The sequence below is a fragment of the Triplophysa dalaica genome, chromosome 21 (genome assembly GCF_015846415.1).
Source record: "Triplophysa dalaica isolate WHDGS20190420 chromosome 21, ASM1584641v1, whole genome shotgun sequence".
NCBI classification, from domain to species: Eukaryota; Metazoa; Chordata; class Actinopteri; order Cypriniformes; family Nemacheilidae; genus Triplophysa; species Triplophysa dalaica.
In genome coordinates this window covers 19,226,477-19,245,384 of record NC_079562.1, presented here as the reverse complement: position 1 = coordinate 19,245,384, position 18,908 = coordinate 19,226,477, and the positions used below count along the sequence as shown (strand labels likewise).

Here is an 18,908-nt window from a genome sequence, read left to right as displayed (position 1 = left end):
CACATTTGAGATAAAGGAGATCACAGGTCAAATATTAAACAGACTATAAATTCTTATATGCAATATTAATTATGTCTAACTTCTGAATTCTAAAGCAGCCCCCCTGGCCAGGCAAATAGTGCAAAACAGTATGCAAACGGTGGCGAGGAACCCAAAACGACAAATTGAGACAAAAAAACCTCAGGAGAGCCCAGGCCCAACCAGGGGATTCAAGTTCACCTCTGGCAAACACTGCTGGCTCTGAACAAGCTCAAAGGTGCTTGCACAACAAGGCCAAATAAAAAATAAATAAAGTTACTGTAGCAGAGTAGGTGGGGCGAGACCATGGTTCGAGTCCGGTGAGTAATTGTGAATGAGCGCCAGCTGTGCGCACACCGGGCTCGAATCACGTAGGAGATAGGGAGCATATAAAAGGAACGAGCGACCGGACCCTGGAAGGGAGAGGACCGGGCCCGAACATGTTTTATGTTTGTATTTATATTTGTGTTTGTTTATGTTTTGTTCGCCGGCGGTCTTCCGTGAGGGGCCGCCGGCAGTTATATTACTTTATTAAATGTTATGAAATGTTTTCCGGTTTCCGACTCCTTCCTTCCCTTTTATGGAGATTTATTACATTGGTGCCGAAACCCGGGAGGAAGGAGAGACATGCTGTCCGAGAGTCCTCGCCGCCGAGTGGCCTCGCGTTGCCGGAGAGTTCGGGCAGCGCGGACGAAGGGCGTCCGCCAGTGGCTGCCCGAAGCGGCGGCTCTGGGGAAACGGAAGTGCACAGTGCGGCCACCGTCAAAGCTTCGGTGGAACGGCGACCTTTGCTGCCGTGCCCCTGGGTCGAGGTGGGGTGGCTTTTGTCCAAGCGGGAGCGGGGGAGTTGCCGCCCGAGGGGGAGGAGCAGGGGACGGGGAACCCGCCTCGACTCCCAGATAAAGGAGGAGGAACGAGCGGCAGCATGTCAGGGAACCGGACTATAATTTTTTTTTTCCTCTCTCCCCTCTCTCTTTCCGGTCGCTCCGAGGGCTCCCGTCTCCGTTGTCTCGTCTCGTCGCTGCATACCCCCCACCCCAACCTCCCCAAGAGAGGGGGAGGGAGCTTGCACATGAGGGGCCTGTGAGGGGTGATGGGGGTATGTAGTAGAATAGGCGGGGCGAGACCGTGGTTCGAGTCCGGTGAGTAATTGTGAATGAGTGCCAGCTGTGCGCACACACAGGGAGCATATAAAAGGAACGAGCAACCGGACCGTCGAAGAGAGAGGACCGGGCCCGTACATGTTTTACGTTTGTATTTATATTTATATTTGTGTTTGTTTATGTTTTGTTATATTACTTTATCAAATGTTATGAAATGTCTTCTGGTTCCCGTCTCCTTCCTTCCCTTTTATGGAGATTTATTACAGTTACTAATAAGGTAAATTATAGATTTAAGATTATCATTAACAATCTAATAGCATTTGAAATTTTGTAGTGAAATCGTGTCAAGTTGCCGTGTCCTTTATCCAGCTCCATCATCTCAGCTCTTTTCAGGTCACCGCTTCCCATTCTTAGCTCTGCCATCAGGAATGGGCATGAACTGCATCCTGCGGTAACCTTAAAACAATCAGACAAGACTGGCTGAGAGTAGAGTACTGTTCTGCACTCTTTGATGCAACAAGTACATCAGTTGTTGTTGGAATATGTTTCTGGTTAAGGTTGCAGCCTTAATCCTCAGAGGATTAATTTTATAGAAGTGTAGTGTATGCAAGATTGAAAAGATGCGTCTTTAGTCTAGATTTAAACTGACAGAGTGTGTCTGCCTCCCGGACAGTGCAGGGAAGAATATTCCAAAGTTTAGGCACTAGATAAGAAAAGGATCTACCACCTGCACTTGATTTTGAAATTCTAGGTATTACCAATTAACAGGACGCCCGAGAGCGTAAATCCAGCGTTATATCCACAGTTTATATAACATTCATCACCCAAATCCAGTGTACAAACCAACACCTGAACTTCGTGAAAGTATGCTCTCTCTTTAGCTTGTCTGCACACAAGTGAAAGTGACGTCTGTTTATGCTCCTTCTACTGCTCTCATGTGGCAGTGCCGCATGCTTTTCCTGGATAATTGTCCAATAAGGTGCTATAAACTGCTATTGTATTTTTTTAATTATAATCCTATGGAGTAAACCGTGTTTTCAAAAAAGTCCTGCGCGCTTAAGAAATGTCAGCGCCAGTGTCTTCTTCTTCCATTCAAATTTGGATGGGTGGTTCATAATACACTTTTCGTTGTGTGACATACTCAGAACACACATTTTAGTGTGTCACTTGACAATACTTTAAGGGCTTAGTATACTGTAAGTAGGGAAATTGAGACACAGCATTGTATGTCCTACTAAAACACTGACTTTATACATATATATTGAAAATACAGACATGCCTAAGACTTTTGAACAGTACTACAGTATATAGTTTTGTACTATATATAGAACTACATGACAACAGTCATGGAAAAAAATTATCATCATATTTGCATGTATTATGGCAATTCCAGTCCAGTGTCTGTTGCATTTGAACAGAACCTCAGGAATGACATACAAGCAATGTGAAAGACTGACAGAATGCAAAGAAGCTTGAACGTTGTTGTTGTAGAGTAGGCGGGGCGAGACCGTGGTTCGAGTCCGGTGAGTTATTGTGAATTAGCGCCAGCTGTGCGCACACCGGCCTCGAATCACGTAGGAGATGGGAGAATATAAAAGGAACGAGCGACCGGACCGTCGAAGAGAGAGGACCGGGCCCGAACTTATGTTATGTTTGTATTTATATTATGTTTTGTTCGCCGGCGGTCGTCCGTGAGGGGCCGCCGGCTGTTATATTACTTTATTAAATGTTTAAATGTTTGCCGGTTCCCGCCTCCTTCCTTCCATTTTATTGAGATTTGTTACATTGGTGCCCAAACCCGGGAGGAAGGAGAGACATGCTGTCGGAGAGTCCTCGCCGCCGAGTGGCCTCGCGGTGCCGGAGAGTTCGGGCAGCGCGGACGAAGGGCGTCCGCTAGTGGCTGCCCGAAGCGGTGGCTCTGGGGAAACGGAAGTGCACAGTGCGGCCACCGTCAAAACTTCGGTGGAACGGCGACCTTTGCTGCCGTGCCCCTGGGTCGAGGTGGGGTGGCTTTCGTCCAAGTGGGAGCGGGGGGGTTGCCGCCGTCCGCCAGAGGCCGGAGCCTGTGTCCGTCCCCCGAGGGGGAGGAGCAGGGGGCGGAAGTGCCGCGTGAGCCACCGCCTGCCAGAGGCCGGAGCCTGCGTCCGTCCGCCCAAGGGGGAGGAACAGGGGACGGGGAACCCGCCCCGACTCCCGGTTAAAGGAGGAGCCACCGCCGGCCGCCAGGGGGCGGACGGTCGAGCCGTCCACCGAAGCCCCAGGGCCACCGCAAGGCACCGCGAAGGAGAGTACTCCGGCTGGTTGAGGAACGAGCGGCAGCATGTCGGGGAACCAGATTTTTTTTTTTTCTCTCTCCCCTCTCTCTTTCCGGTCGCTCCGAGGGCTCCCGTCTCCGTTGTCTCGTCTCGTCGCTGCATACCCCCCACCCCACCCCCCCGAGGGAGGGGAAGGGAGCTTGCACAGTCGCGGGGGTACCCCCCGGCCTGTGAGGGGTGATGGGGGTATGTTGTAGAGTAGGCGGGGCGAGACCGTGGTTCGAGTCCGGTGAGTAATTGTGAATTAGCGCCAGCTGTGCGCACACCGGCCTCGAATCACGTAGGAGATGGGAGAATATAAAAGGAACGAGCGACCGGACCGTCGAAGAGAGAGGACCGGGCCCGAACTTATGTTATGTTTGTATTTATATTATGTTTTGTTCGCCGGCGGTCGTCCGTGAGGGGCCGCCGGCTGTTATATTAGTTTATTAAATGTTTAAATGTTTGCCGGTTCCCGCCTCCTTCCTTCCATTTTATTGAGATTTGTTACAGTTGTGAAAAAAATAAGGCTTATTAATTCCATCATATTTTTATTTGTAACTGATCCTGAAAAAGATGTAAAACATTATTTTATGTTTGTTGAAAATTGAATATTATCTGGTTTTCTTTGCATAATATGAGATCTGCAAACATTACGTCTTTTTTGGTTAAATTGACCAGTTTGTACCTGTAACAAATTCTCCATAAAAGGGAAGGAAGGAGGCGGGAACCAGCAGACATTTAACAAGTTTTAATATAAATAATGACGACCGCCGGCGAACAAAACATGAACATAAATATAATATAAATACAAACATAACACAAGTTAGGGCCCGGTCCTCTCTCTTCGACGGTCCGGTCGCTCGTTCCTTTTATATGCTCCCATCTCCTACGTGATTCGAGGCCGGTGTGCGCACAGCTGGCGCTAATTCACAATTACTCACCGGACTCGAACTACGGTCTCGCCCCGCCTACTCTACTACAGTACCGTTTCAATTTTCTGCAAATAATAAAATATTGTGATTTAGAACTTGGGAGTGATGTTGAAAAAAATGATATTTTTACCTAAACAATTTTGAAAAACTGAAAATTATTTTGAAGTGGTCTCTTAATTTTACAACCATGCACTTCATGTAATCCCAAACTGAGGATATGATCTTGAAATCAGTACTCAGCTCATCTGTTGCAGGACTTTTTACTGAAGATAATCCAAATTGAACTAGAATTTCTTCTAGACAATTCTAGGATTAATGGTTCACTATGTCTTGTTTATCAACATAGCAGTGTTCTTTAAAGATTTGCATGCTGTGAATGATTACAAAGCTTTTACAATCCAATTTTAATCTCTCTTTAGTTACAACCTTTTGAAGAGCAATGTCCCATCAGTGTCTGTGTGGAACGGGTGTCCCTCTCACCGCTGGAAAAGCTCTGGAGGTCACAGATGGCAAAAATATAACAATGATGGGGTGTCAAAGCTCACATTTGCTTTGGCAGGGCTGATGGCAGGTACTGGAGCTGTTCTCGCCTATAACCTCCACCGTGGCAAGGTGAGACACCTAAATTAATAACCAAGGGAAATTGAAATGGATGCAGAGCTCAGCAATTTATCTAAATAATACATCAAAATCAATTGAATCATTTAGACAGGGACCAAATATGGACAATGCACAGTATGTGGAGTATAGGCCGCCCCGAAAGGGGAAAACCTTAGAAGAAGAAAAAAATGCATAAAATAGAACAAAGCCCATTTTGATCTTTGGGAGCATAGACATCAAAACTAGATGCCCCTAGACGCATCCGCCATCTTGGAACGGTCCACTGACATCACTCACAGTTTGCTAGAATGCCGCAACACCAATGCTTGTTCAATTTAATTTCCGAAAAATCGTATACCCTTTCGTTGTTGTCATGTGTTAGTGTAGAAATATAATGTTTGAGGTTACACAACAACAAATATGTCTTCAAAACTATAAGATTATTACTTTTATTCTTGGTATAAGGTTGAAAAGTCTAGTTGATGGAACACAATCCATGTAAGGCTTGTTTAATTTCATCCGGTTTGTTGATCCGTGTACGCAGCTCAGCTGCAGTTAGCCTGTTGTTTACACTGTCCTTGTGAGACTGGTCATTATCGCCTTCAGGTAGCATAATGGTTCATTTGACAGGGGCTTAACGTGTCAGGGAAGCAAACACAATGATACAGACGACCCAAGCCGCAGCGAATGTGGGAAGCTATGCCTTAGTAATCTAAAATCGATGTTTTCGTCTGATTACACCGAAACGCAACTAAAACGGGTCTGCAGCGTTTCCAAACGTCTCCGTTTTCGGGGGTCGAAATCTCCAGAGTAGTGTAAACGCCAGGCATAACTGTAGCAAAAGTTATGCACTTTTAAAGTAAACCGCAGTAGTATAAGCGCTGCCTTATTAGAATAGAAGGCTGTAATACCAAGGTTGTTCAATAGATGGAGGATCAGAAACATTTTAAGCATAATCCTCTTTCTGCTGTTTGCAATAGTTAGAAATACATAGCATAAGTTAACATGTACTATACTGGTATCATAGATTTTTAAATGTGGGCGTACTGGTCTAAAAAACAAGGTGTGTTCAGGCACATGCTTGGCGCATTGCTAGTTGGAGGCAACTGAAAACTATTGCATTATTGACTTTAGACTAGGTTTTAGTTGGTCTAATCTTTTTCAGTTGCCCCAAAAAAGAAAATCGGCAACAATGCCACTGACACACCTTGTTTTAAGACCAGCAAGTTATTTATTTAGTTAGCAAATTAGTAACAGACACCTATAGGCAGGTACAAGTGCACATACAGTCTGCTTATTACACACACAGGGAAACGCAGGGGTAAATAAACATGCCAAAATGTATACTACGGGGCTGTAAAATGCTTCAATCTTGACAAACGTTATATGGGTATACACTAATTTTAAGTTAATGCACCCCAGCTAACCATATCACGTGACTATAAGGTAACTGAAACAAAATCTGACGACCAAACTTTTGTTGTGGTTTCGTAACCAGTGGAAATTCCTGGATTTGTTGTCCCAACGTAACTTTGTGACATTGTCAGTAAGTTACCCCAACGTTGTGACAATTTACCAGCAACAAACGCCGGGAGTGAGCTTAAACAGTGGAAGCAGCAGGCAAAAACGCAGGCAGGGATCGCACACAGCCCGGGCAGCTGCCTCAGATTGCAGCGATATAAGCTTGGCTATGCTGCAGCAACAAACTATCAACCCTTGTAGTCGTGTGGGCGTGGTCGCAACTAAAACTCGTTATTTTAAAATTTTAAACTTGTTAAATTGAAAATCAAATTCAGAACTACATTGAATGTTAGGAAATATTCAATTTTGTACAATTCTACTTATCTTAAATTCAGATTTACAAAATTCAAATTCAGATTGTTTTGTCAGATTCTGGCTCCATATAGTTATTTATATATTCATATATAAATGACAAATGCATACTCAAAATTCTGTTCATTTATTGTACAACAGTACACAATAACATTTTATTATTTTGCTTCAACAACTGTAAAAATAATAAAATAATAAAAGCTTCCATAAACGTGGAACAGGTTTATATAAATTAACAGTAATTTCTATAACAGCTATTTAAAAACATAGCTATATAATAGTTATAAAACAGCATAAAGACAGTGTACATAGCATATGATTTAAGCATGCTACAAAATAATTTACGGATAAATATTAACAAAAACATGTTGAAATGAGTGTTACTTAATGTGACGTTGTTGGTCTATTGTCATTATTTGATTGTTTTCAGTCTTCAGTGGATATTCAGGTTACCATGGTAACTCTGCTCTTAACAGCCACCAGTACTAAATAATATTTAAAAAAAAAACAAATAACTACTTAAAGAACATTTTATACATTTCATACAGACCACTTAGGCTTCTATTATACCTGAAGGACATTTTTGTCAGAGGAAATATTCCTATCTTGGTACTGATCCAGCCGCTTATGAATAAAAAAGAACCTTAAACAGTGCTTTTAGGCACTTTACTTACTTTTCATAAACGTCATTTGTCGAAAAGCAACTGGAGTCTCACCCCATAAAAAAATTTTTTTCTGTCAGAGGAACTTTTTTCCAGTCAGTAAAGAAGCACCTCAAAAAAACTTTGTTACTCTTGTCAGACAGCATTCTGTCAGCCTACGAGGTAATCTTGTATGAGGCGCGGAAGTTGACAAAAGTGAAGCGAATGCCAAGAGAGGGAGACAACGCGCGCGAGAGGGAGTGAAGGGCGCGCGAGAGGGAGTGAAGGGCGCGCGAGATGATGTGATGTGAATACGCGCGAGATGATGTGTTGTGAATACGCGCGAGATGATGTGTTGTGAATACGCGCGAGATGATGTGTTGTGAATACGCGCGAGATGATGTGTTGTGAATACGCGCGAGATGATGTGTTGTGAATACGCGCGAGATGATGTGTTGTGAATACGCGCGAGATGATGTGTTGTGAATACGCGCGAGATGATGTGATGTGAATACAAGCGAGATGATGTGAATACAATACAAGCGAGATGGTGTGAATACGCGCGAGAGGGGGCAAACCATAAACGTGCGCCAGTGGGAGTCGAGTGTGCACGAGAAAGAACGAATGAGTGAGAGTGTGCGCGCGCGTAAATTAGCAAATTATAGAAACTTAAGTTACTTTGAAAAAGTAATTAATTACTAGTTACTCATTACATATTCAATAGTGTAATTAGATTACTGTCCAAATTACTCTGTCCAAAAAGTATTTAGTTACTCATTACTAATTACTTTCTATATCCTGCATTGAGCTTGATTAGTTAAGGGATTCAAGGATCGACATGAAACGGGTTATTTAATTCATTCAAATAAATAATATTATTAACTGACCAAAGCATTACAAATGTGAGAATTATACATTAAAGCACAGATTTTAAAGTAAGACTTTAAATTTTGATGTCAATTACACCATTGCACACTCATATATTTCACAATGTATTTAGTTTAATTACATCAAAAGTAACTGTAATTAAATTGCAGAAAACATAATCCCTTTCTTTACTTTTTTCAAGGGAAAAGTAATTCAATTACAGTAACTAATTACTTAGTAACTAGTTACACCCAACTCTGTATACGACAGTGTTCCTCCATTAACCTATGACAATGCTCCATGCTGTTCAAATTTCTGGAGAGCATACTTTCATCATATATTGTCACACAAGTGTTTAGTTCTTTAAAATATCTTTGAACATCATTGCACTGACAACAAGTGCACTGTAAAAGAATAGAAATAGAATTATAAAATGTGTCTTAAACATATTTAGAATTGCAGGATACCTGCGTTGACCAATACCGTATGAGTTAGAATGGTTCAATGTGTGCAAGCTCAATAATAAAACTAAATTTTTCTCGCGTGCATTCGCACTCTCTCGCGCACACTCAACCCCTCTCGCGCACATTCAACCCCTCTCGCGCACACTCAACCCCTCTCCCGCACACTCAACCCCTCTCGCGCACATTCAACCCCTCTCGCGCAGACTCAACCACTCTTGCGCACATTCACTCCCTCTCGCGCACACTCAACCACTCTCTCGGCATTCGCTTTACTTTTGTCAACTTCCGCGCCTCATAATCTTGCAACGTTAGGAGACAGTAAAGACAACGTTATCAATTAGTCACTGTAGTGGAGTAGGCGGGGCGAGACTGTGGGGCGAGAACGTGAGTCGAGGCCGGTGAGTGATTGTTAATGAGCGTCAACTGTGCGCGCACCGGTCTCGTATCACGGAGGAGATCGGGAGCATAAGAGAACGAGCGACCGGACGTCGAGGAGAGAGTACCAGGCCTGGATTTTAGTTGTGGTTTGTTTTATTCGCTGGCAGTCGTCCGTGAGGGGCTGCCGGCTGTCTTTTTATTTTGTTAATATTTTGATTAAATGTTTAAATGTTTGCCGGTTCTCGCCTCCTTCCTTCCTTTGTAGTGAACCTTGTTACAGTCACTTAATGAATTTACGAGCCTAGGACGTGTACTTTTTTAACAGTAGGTCATGTAATTACCAAAATACTAGGAATATAGTATGTAACTTGACCAAAAACAAGAAATACATAACCTTGACTGAAATCGAATAAATAAAAGAAAAGATTTTTGCTGGAAATAAAATATATTTTGATAATATATAGAATCATATAATGATTATTAGAGCAATTAATTCACTATTCTGAGAATTAGTGCAACAATTACTGTACAGTTTATAAGTTTTCAGAACACTATTTTGTTTTACAAACACTGCTTTGTTTTACTTAATTTATAATCAAAAACATCTAGTTAAATAAGTGTGTTTAACACAAGCCTGTTAAGAAAATCTGGTATGTTGATCCTCTGCATTCAATAAAAAGAACTGTTACAAACATTTGGCCATTTGGTTCTCACACAGATTAATGTAATGTTCTTTGGTCTTTTTTCTTTCAGCTGGAGCAGGCAGCTACCTCTGGACAGTTACTGGAAACTGAGACCTCTTCTCTCCCAATATACACTATAGAAGAAGTAGCAAAGCATTGTTCCCTTGACAGTGGCGTGTGGGTCACCTATAAAGGCGAAGTCTTCGATATCACAGAATTTGTGGCCCTGCACCCTGGTGGGGACAAAATACTTCTGGCTGCAGGTGGAGGTTTGGAACCCTACTGGGCATTGTATGCTGTTCATCAACAAGACCACGTCCTCCAAATCTTGACTGAACATAAGATTGGTGTGCTTAATGAAGAGAGTTACAAGAAGCAAGAGAGCGCGCATCCTTCAGACCCTTACTTTGCCGAGCCAACACGTCACCCTGCTCTACAGATCAACAGCCTGAAACCTTTCAATGCTGAACCACCTGTTTCTATACTTACAGACAGTTACATCACTCCCTCAGCAGTATTCTTCAAGCGTAATCATCTTCCAGTGCCCACGGTTGTTTCTGAAACATACAAGTTGGAAATAGAGGGTCTTCCTGGTGGAGCAGTTTCCCTTACTCTGAGTGAGCTTAAGTCTCGTTTTCCTAAACACACAGTTACAGCAACACTTCAGTGTGCTGGAAACCGTCGCTCTGACATGAACAAAGTCAAGCAAGTCAAAGGGCTCAATTGGGGCATCGCAGCAATAGGCAATGCTACATGGTCAGGTGCACGTCTGAGGGATGTACTGCTATACTACGGCTTTGGACCGGATGTTGCAGCAAAGGCACGACATGTTCAGTTTGAAGGGTTAGACAGAGACGTGACAGGTACATCATATGGTGCGTCTATTCAATTGAACAAGGCAGTGAGTGAAGAAGGTGATGTTCTTCTTGCATATGAAATGAATGGGGAGGAGCTCCCAGCCGACCATGGCTACCCTGTCCGGGTGGTTGCCCCTGGAATTGTTGGAGCACGCAATGTCAAATGGTTGGGAAAGATTGTCGTGAGTGATGAAGAAAGCAAGAGTCACTGGCAGCAAAATGACTACAAAGGCTTTTCCCCAGGTACTGACTGGGACACAGTAGACTTCAAATCAGCACCAGCCATCCAGGAGCTCCCCATACAGTCAGCGATCACTCATCCAGCCGAGGGAACGTTTGTAGACTCCTACGCTGGTGAGGTGACTGTAAAAGGCTATGCATGGAGCGGTGGAGGACGCGAGGTCATCAGAGTAGATGTCTCCGTAGATGGTGGGAATACATGGCATGTGGCCAAACTCAGGACCAGTGATGAGCACAACCCAGCACTCCCTCCTTCACCTGGAAGAGCTTGGGCTTGGAAGCTTTGGGAGATAGACATCCCACTGCCAGATAAAACCCAGGAGCTGCAGATTGTTTGCAAAGCAGTTGACAGTAGTTACAACGTGCAGCCGGATAGTAGTGCCCCAATCTGGAACTTAAGAGGAGTTCTTAGTAATGCATGGCATCGAGTTAAGGTTAAAGTAAGTGAAGATCACAAAGACAATTAACCAACTTTGTTAAATCATGAAATTGTAGTTATTTCCTGCAAAGTGGAAATATGTATACATATACAAAGTTAATATATGATTGTGCCTTGAGTTTTAACAAGCATATAAATAAATGTTCTCTTGATATATGAGACACTTGTAAAACATACAACATTCCAGAGTTCCACTTTAGCAATATGTTGTCCGTAAACTGTTTATACAATACAAGATTCAGAATTTGTATTATTCCCACAACATGAAACCCTTATTTTAATGTCAGCAATGAAGCAACATCAGCATTATAAGGTAAATCGTGATGTTTTTTAAGTTTATCATTATAGGCTTACTCTTCCAGCAGTTCTATTGTTATTATGTTTAGGGTAAGGGTAAGCCACGGAGTGACGTAGACATCTATTGTATCCATTAGTTTTCTTATTATTCTGCTTTAATTAAGGTTGGGGTTCAGCAAGCATGCCAAAGGATCATATGTTTGTATCTTTATAATACTTTGTAGTAAAGCAGTGTGTCCACCGAGGCGTTTATGCCTGCGGCCGGCCTGTTTTTTATTTGTTTTCAACGGTAAAGCAGCGCTTTTAAAAAAAGCCATAGAATGATGTTTTTTTTCCGCTCAGCGCTGGTGCTATGCGTTTTTCCCACGATTTGAAAAGTTGAAAAATACTCAACTTTGAGCAGAACGCTGCGCCTCCAGCGGGCGTTTTAAGCCGAGCCCCTGCCGTTTTCAGCCGTGTAAATGCACCTCAGTGGACACAGGCTCATTTTGGTTAATTACCCTAACCGAGAACTGACGCTCGATATCCGAACATTAGCCGTTAACTGATTTTAACATTAAATAGGAATTAATTAAAAATTAGTGGTGGGCATAGATTATTTTTAATCTAAATTAATCTAGATTAATCTTGGAATTAATCTAGATTCATCTAGATTGAAATGGCTCATTTGAATTCTGCCGAAGGCATTCAGAATATGTGTGCTACCCAAATTATGACTAGAAGTAAGTCTTTGAGAACGGGTGTCTCAAGCCAGGTGGGCATTAGACCAGGGACTCATCTCCTGTTTCCAAAATGCATCACAAACTGCTTGAGAAAGCTGTTCTACTATGATAATTGGTGATGAAAATAAATTATGTTCAATAAGATGAACTTGTGTTTACTTCCGCATTAGTTTATGGATGCTTTGCGTTTAGGTGGTACTTGAGACTGGAAGAGCTCCTACAGTACATTTACATTTAGTCATTTAGCAGACGCTTTTATCCAAAGCAACTTACAAAGAGATAGGGAGCAACAAGCAATATGTCATACAGGAGCCATAATACATTAGGTGCCAATACAAATTTACTGGTTTCAACTAAAGCTAGACCACTACCTGTTGAGAGAAAGTTTTTTTTTAAACCAATTCCGTATCGCACAAGCTGCAAACAACCTTAGTCTTGTCGATGTTTCCATTGGGAAGCTTCTTAAAAATAAATTTTCCCTGAAGCAACCCGGCGGCTTCAAAGCTGCATCCATGTTAGCACGTCACGTTTGATGTGGTAATTTCACAGTAACGTTATGTTGTGTTCAGACCAAACGCGAATGGCGCGTCAAGCGCGAGTGATTTACATGTTAAGTCAATGCAAAGACTCGATAGACCTACTTGCGGCGCGAATGAAGCCCTGGTCATGAGATGATGAGGCGGCGCGAATGACGCGAATTGCGCGAATCACGCGAGTTGAAAAATCTCGTTCTCGCCCGGTACAGTGCAATTCAGCTAGGTATACATCCGCGCTAAAATATAAAGGTGAAAGTCATCATAGCTTGCGTAGTAAAGACCCAGCTCCCAACCCAACTTTGAGAATAGATTAACCGGGACATTTTTTTTATCGCGCGATAAGAGTCTCACGTTAACGCAGCACGTTAGCGCCGTTAACGGCCCACCACTAATAAAAATACATGCTGCGTCTCATTTCGAAGGCTGCATCCTCCAGAAATCACGGCATATGCCTTCGCATGCCACATCTGGAAGACGCAGACTTTGAAATGAGACACAGCTACAGTTGACAAGGGTCTGATGACAAAATACAATAAAAAAAGGAAAACAGATCAAATGGATCAAACAAAACAAATGCATTAAAGAGAGTTAGAAAATATGACTAATATGTCCATAAACCACTTCAAAACAACAATCAAGAAATATACTGTGGTCAGGAGGACGTGACGGGAGGCCGGGCCGGTGGCGTGATTGATAGTTGGAATCAGCTGTGCGCACATTGGTTCAGCATATCTCACGGAGGAGATTGGGAGCATAAGAGGACGAGCGACGGGACTGCTGACGAGAGAGGACCAGGCCTGGATTATGGTTGTGGTTTGTTTTATTCGCCGGCAGTCGTCCATGAGGGGCTGCCGACTGTTTATGTTCTGTGTTATTCGCCGGCAGTCGTCCGTTAGGGGCTGCCGGCTGTCTTTTTACTTTGTTGTCATTTTATTTAATGTTTAAATGTTTGCCGGTTCCAGTCTCATTCCTTCCATTTAATTGAACCTTATTACATATACCAATAACTTTAACCCTCAAAAACATGAGGAGCATCACCATGCAAATTTTTGTTCAAAAAGTGCGCATTATAATTAATCGGAAAGCAATGTTAGTAGACAGAACTACAGTAAGTTACGTCTTTAATGAAGTATGTATTGCAGAAAATTTATGGCAAAATTTAGCAAGTCCAGCATCTTTTAAGGACGAGTTTGCCAGATTAATTTACAGTCCGTACAGTTTAAATGTGTGCTGATGATGAACAGAAGTAATGTCATCCAATATTTAGTTTAATTCTTATTAAATCATTCAACTGTGCTCTGAATTAAGTTATAGTTATATTTTTCAAAGTTTTTGAGTTGGGGGGGACACTTCTTCTGGGGGGACACCGAGGCGTTCCCAGGCCAGCCGGGAGATATTGTCCCTCCAGCGTGTCCTTGGTCTTCCCCGGGCGGGACATGCCCGGAACGCCATCCCGGGAAGGCGTCCAGGGGGCATCCGGAAAAGATACTACTACTCTGAGCTCCTCCCGAGTAACCAAGCTTCTCACCCTATCTCTAAGGGATCGCCCAGCCACCCTGCGGAGAAGCTCATTTCGGCCGCCTGTATCCGGGATCTTGTCCTTTCGGTCATGACCCACAGCTCATGAACATAGGTGAGAGTAGGAACGTAGATTGACCGGTAAATCGAGAGCTGAGCCGACAGACCGGTACAGTGACCGTATTAATGCAGAAGCTGCACCGATCCGTCTGTCAATCTCCCGTTTCATCCTTCCCTCACTCGTGAACAAGACCCCCAGATACTTGAACTCCTCCACTTGAGACAGGAACTCTCCACCAACCTGAAGTGGGCAAGCCACCCTTTGCCGACTGAGAACCATGGCCTCGGATTTGGAGGTACTGATTCTCATCCCAGCCGCTTCACACTCGGCTGCATACCATCCTAGTGCTTGCTGATGGTCCTGGTCTGATGGGGCCAGCACAACAAGATCATCCGCAAATATCAGAGATGAAATCATGTGGTCCCCAAACCCGACACCCTCAGCCCCTGGCTGCGCCTAGAAATTCTGCCCATAAAAATTATGAACAGAACCGGCCACAAAGGGCAGCCCTGCCGGAGTCCAACATGCACCGGGAACAAGTCTGACTTACTGCCGGCAATGCGAACCAAGCTCCTGCTCCGGTCGTACAGGGACACTGTCCCCAGAGGCGTGTCAGCCAAGACAGCCCCAGAACATCCAGAGACTTGAGGTACTCTGGGAGGATCTCATCCACCCCTGGAGCCCTGCCACCCAGGAGTTTCTTTACTACCTCTGTGACTTCAGCCCGGGTGATGGATGAGTCCGCCTCCGAGCCTTTCAGCCTCAGCTTCCTCAATGGAAGACGTGACGGCGGGATTGAGGACATCCTTGAGGACAAGTATTCCTTCCACCGCCCGATGATATCCCTGGTCGAGGTCAACAGCTGCCCCCCTCCACTGTAAACAGAGTTGGTAGGGTACTGCTTCCCCCTCCTGAGGCGCCGGACGGTTTGCCAGAATCTCTTCGAGGCCAACCGATAGTCCTTCTCCATGGCCTCACCGAACTCTTCCCAGGCCCGTGTTTTTGCCTCCTCAACCACCCGGGCTGCAATCCGCTTGGCCTGTCGGTACCCGTCAGCTGCCTCGGGAGTCCCACAAGCCAGCCAGGCCCAATAGGACTCCTTCTTCAGCTTGACGGCATCCCTTACTTCCGGTGTCCACCACCGGGTTCTGGGATTGCCACCTCGACAGGCACCGGAGACCCTACGGCCACAGCTCTGAGACAATGACAATGGAGGTTGAGAACATGGTCCACTCAGACTCAATATCTCCAGACTCCCTCGGGATCTGGTCGAAGCTCTGCTGGAGTTGGAAGTTGAAGATCTCTCTGACAGGGGATTCGGCCAAACGTTCCCAACAGACCCTCACAGTACTTTTGGTTCTGCCGGGTCTGTCCAGCTTCCTCCCCCGCCATCGGATCCAACTCACCACCAGGTGGTGATCAGTTGAAAGCTCCGCCCCTCTCTTCACCTGAGTGTCGAAGACATACCGCCGGAGGTCAGATGAAACAACCACAAAGTCGATCATGGACCATGTGCCATGTGCCATGTGCACTGTTGGACAGCCTTATGCTTGAACATGGTGTTTTCGTTATGGACAAGCTGTAACTAGTACAGAAGACCAATAACAGAACACCACTCGGGTTCAGATCAAGGGGGGCATTCCTCCCAATCACGCCCCTCCAGGTGTTACTGTCGCTGCCCGCGTGGGCGTTGAAGTCCCCCAGCAGAACGACGGAGTCCCCAGTCGGAGCACTTTCCAGCACCCCTCCCAGAGTCTCCAAGAAGGCCGGGTACTCTACACTGCCGTTTGGCCCATAGGTGCACACGACAGTGAGAGACCTATCCTCGACCCGAAGGCGCAGGGATGGTGACCCTCTTGTTCACCCAGGTGAACTCCAACACATGGCGGCTGAGCTGGGGGGCTATAAGCAAACCCACACCACCCAACCGCCTCTCACCATGGGCAACTCCAGAGTGGTGAAGAGTCCATCCTCTCTCGAGGAGTGTGGTTCCAGAGCCCAAGCTGTGCGTAGAGGTGATCCCAACTACCTCTAGTCGGAATCTCTGAACCTCATGCACAATCTCAGGCTCTTTCCCCGCCAGAGAGGTGACGTTCCATGTCCCTAGAGCTAGATTCCGTGTCCAGGGATCGGGTTGTCGAGGCTCCCGCCTCGACTGCCGCCCGATTCACTAAGCACCAGCCCTTTACGGTCCCTCCTGCAGGTGGTGAGTCCACGGGAGGGTGGCCCCACGTCGCTCCTTCGTGCTGAGCACGGCCGGACCCCATGGGGGGAGGCCCGACCACTAGGCGCTCGCATACGAGCCCCAACCCCAGGCCTGGCTCCAGGGTGGGGCCCCGGCTGTGCCATGCCGGGCGACGTCACGGTCCTCAAATTTATAGGCATCATAAGGGTTTTTTGAACCGCTCTTAGTCTGACCTCGCACCTAGGATCTGTTTGCCTTGGGAGACCCTACCAGGGGCATATAGCCCCAGACAACATAGCTCCTAGGGTCTATCGGGTACTCAAATCCCTCCACCACAGTAAGGTGGCAGTTCAAGGAGGGGCTCAACGCTTTCATCAATGTTGTGAAATTTGAGTAACTCCCTACCGTGCAACTGCAACATATGTTTGGGCCATTTTGGCATTGCGATTGCTTCAGTATACAAAATCTGGTCCTTTACCTCGCCAAAATCCCTTCATTCATGAGTCATCACATCTCAACAGTAGATGAATGGACAGGTCTCCTTTCCCAGACCCAGACCTGATTGGTTAAACTGAACAACAGGGCTTTGTTGAGGGATAATGTTTCTGTATCTGCACTGACCACACATTATTTTTGAACATTTTGAAATCAGTTGATTGAAGTAAAGCAAGGAAAAGGGAAGCTGCTTGGTTGAGGTTTTAATTTCAGAAGTAGCCCAAATTTTGTCCACCCGCACAATGCATTTTTCTCTTGTCTAACCCGTTCAAAAGAAGCACAATTGAGTGGGAGCCCATCCAATCTGGTCAGACCGCACAGCCTCAAACTCCCGTCAGTCTTGCATACCAAAATGCATAGGGGAAGCATAAGAGCTAGAGCCTTCGTGTATAACAACCTTCCAAAGTAGCCCAGAGAAATCCTCTCTGACCTCTTGCAAATGAGTAGGTATTTCTTTAGATGTAAAGACGCTATATTTCTTTAGGTGTACAGACGATATAACAAGTGGACGCGTTATTGCGCCTAAAGTTGTAATTTTGTGAAGAGATGCTAGACATGTAGACGCTTAATTGTGTGTTGTCAAAATAAAAGTCACGTCAGGAAACGTAGCCCTTACCCCTTAATAAGCGTAGCCCTTAATGCATTCATGACATCAAGACTAGATTACTGTAATGCACTTCTAGGTGGTTGCCCTGCGGGCCTATTACAAAAACTGCAACTGGTTCAAAACGCGGCAGCTCGAGTTCTTACACGTACAAAAAAGTATGAGCATATAACCCCGGTTCTGTCAACCTTGCACTGGTTACCTATAAAGCATCGCATTGACTTTAAGATCTTGCTTATTACCTATAAAGCCCTACATGGTCTAGCGCCGCAGTATTTGAATGAACTTCTATTGTATTACAGACCTCCACCTCTCAGGCGTCCTGTCAGTTGGTAATACCTAGAATTACAAAATCAAGTGCAGGTGGTAGATCCTTTTCTTATCTAGCGCCTAAACTTTGGAATATTCTTCCCTGCACGGTCCGGGAAGCAGACACACTCTGTCAGTTTAAATCTAGACTAAAGACTCATCTTTTTAATCTTGCATACACTACACCTCCATAATATTAATCCTCAGAGGATTTGGGCTGCATTATCTAGATCAACCGGAACCAGGAACACATCCAACAACAAATGATGTACTTGTTGCATCAAAGAGTGCAGAACAGTACTCTACTCTCAGCCAGTCTTGTCTCTTTGATCCAAGGTTACCGCAGGATGCAGTTCATGCCCAGACCTGATGGCAGAGCTGAGAATGGGAAGCGGTGACCTGACAAGAGCTAAGAGGATAGAGCTGGATAAAGGACGCGAAAACTTTGTTTTTCCTACAACATTTCAAATGCTATTAGATTGTTAATGATAATCTTAAATCCTTAATTTTTATATTTTTACTAAGCCTTGTTGTGCAAGCACTGTTGAGCTTGTGCAGAGGCAGCAGCTTTTGCCAGAGGGGAACTGGAATCCCCTGGTTGGACCTGGGTTCCCCTGAGGTTTTTTTTTCTCGATGGGAGTTTTGGGTTCCTCACCACCGTTTGCATATTGTTTTGCAAATTGTTTGGCCGGGGGGGGCTGAACGTAGACAGGAACTTGAGTAAATTAAATAAATTTCTTTGGTAAATACCTGTGGAATAAACTTTTAAATAATCTTGTGGTGTTATGCCCCTCCGCATCCAAAGTGCGGTACATTTCTCACAGACTTG

General features: G+C 44.8%; 1 protein-coding gene across 5 annotated transcripts in view; it reads left to right on the top strand.

The window, feature by feature from the left end:
• The window catches only part of suox (sulfite oxidase), a 45,564-nt gene extending 31,361 nt beyond the window's left edge, over positions 1 to 14,203 (top strand). For 4 of the 5 annotated variants that reach the window (XM_056735636.1, XM_056735633.1, XM_056735634.1 and 1 more), the window contains 3 exons: positions 4,770 to 4,962; positions 9,887 to 11,353; positions 13,564 to 14,203. In XM_056735636.1, coding sequence (XP_056591614.1) covers positions 4,915 to 4,962; positions 9,887 to 11,353; positions 13,564 to 13,803 — 1,755 coding nt within the window. In that variant the 5' untranslated portion in view covers positions 4,770 to 4,914 and the 3' untranslated portion in view covers positions 13,804 to 14,203. Of the gene's footprint in view, positions 1 to 4,769; positions 4,963 to 9,886; positions 11,512 to 13,563 lie in introns of those variants that run through there. The other variant, XM_056735637.1, reaches the window with a different exon arrangement.
• The last annotated feature ends 4,705 nt before the right edge of the window (positions 14,204 to 18,908 follow it).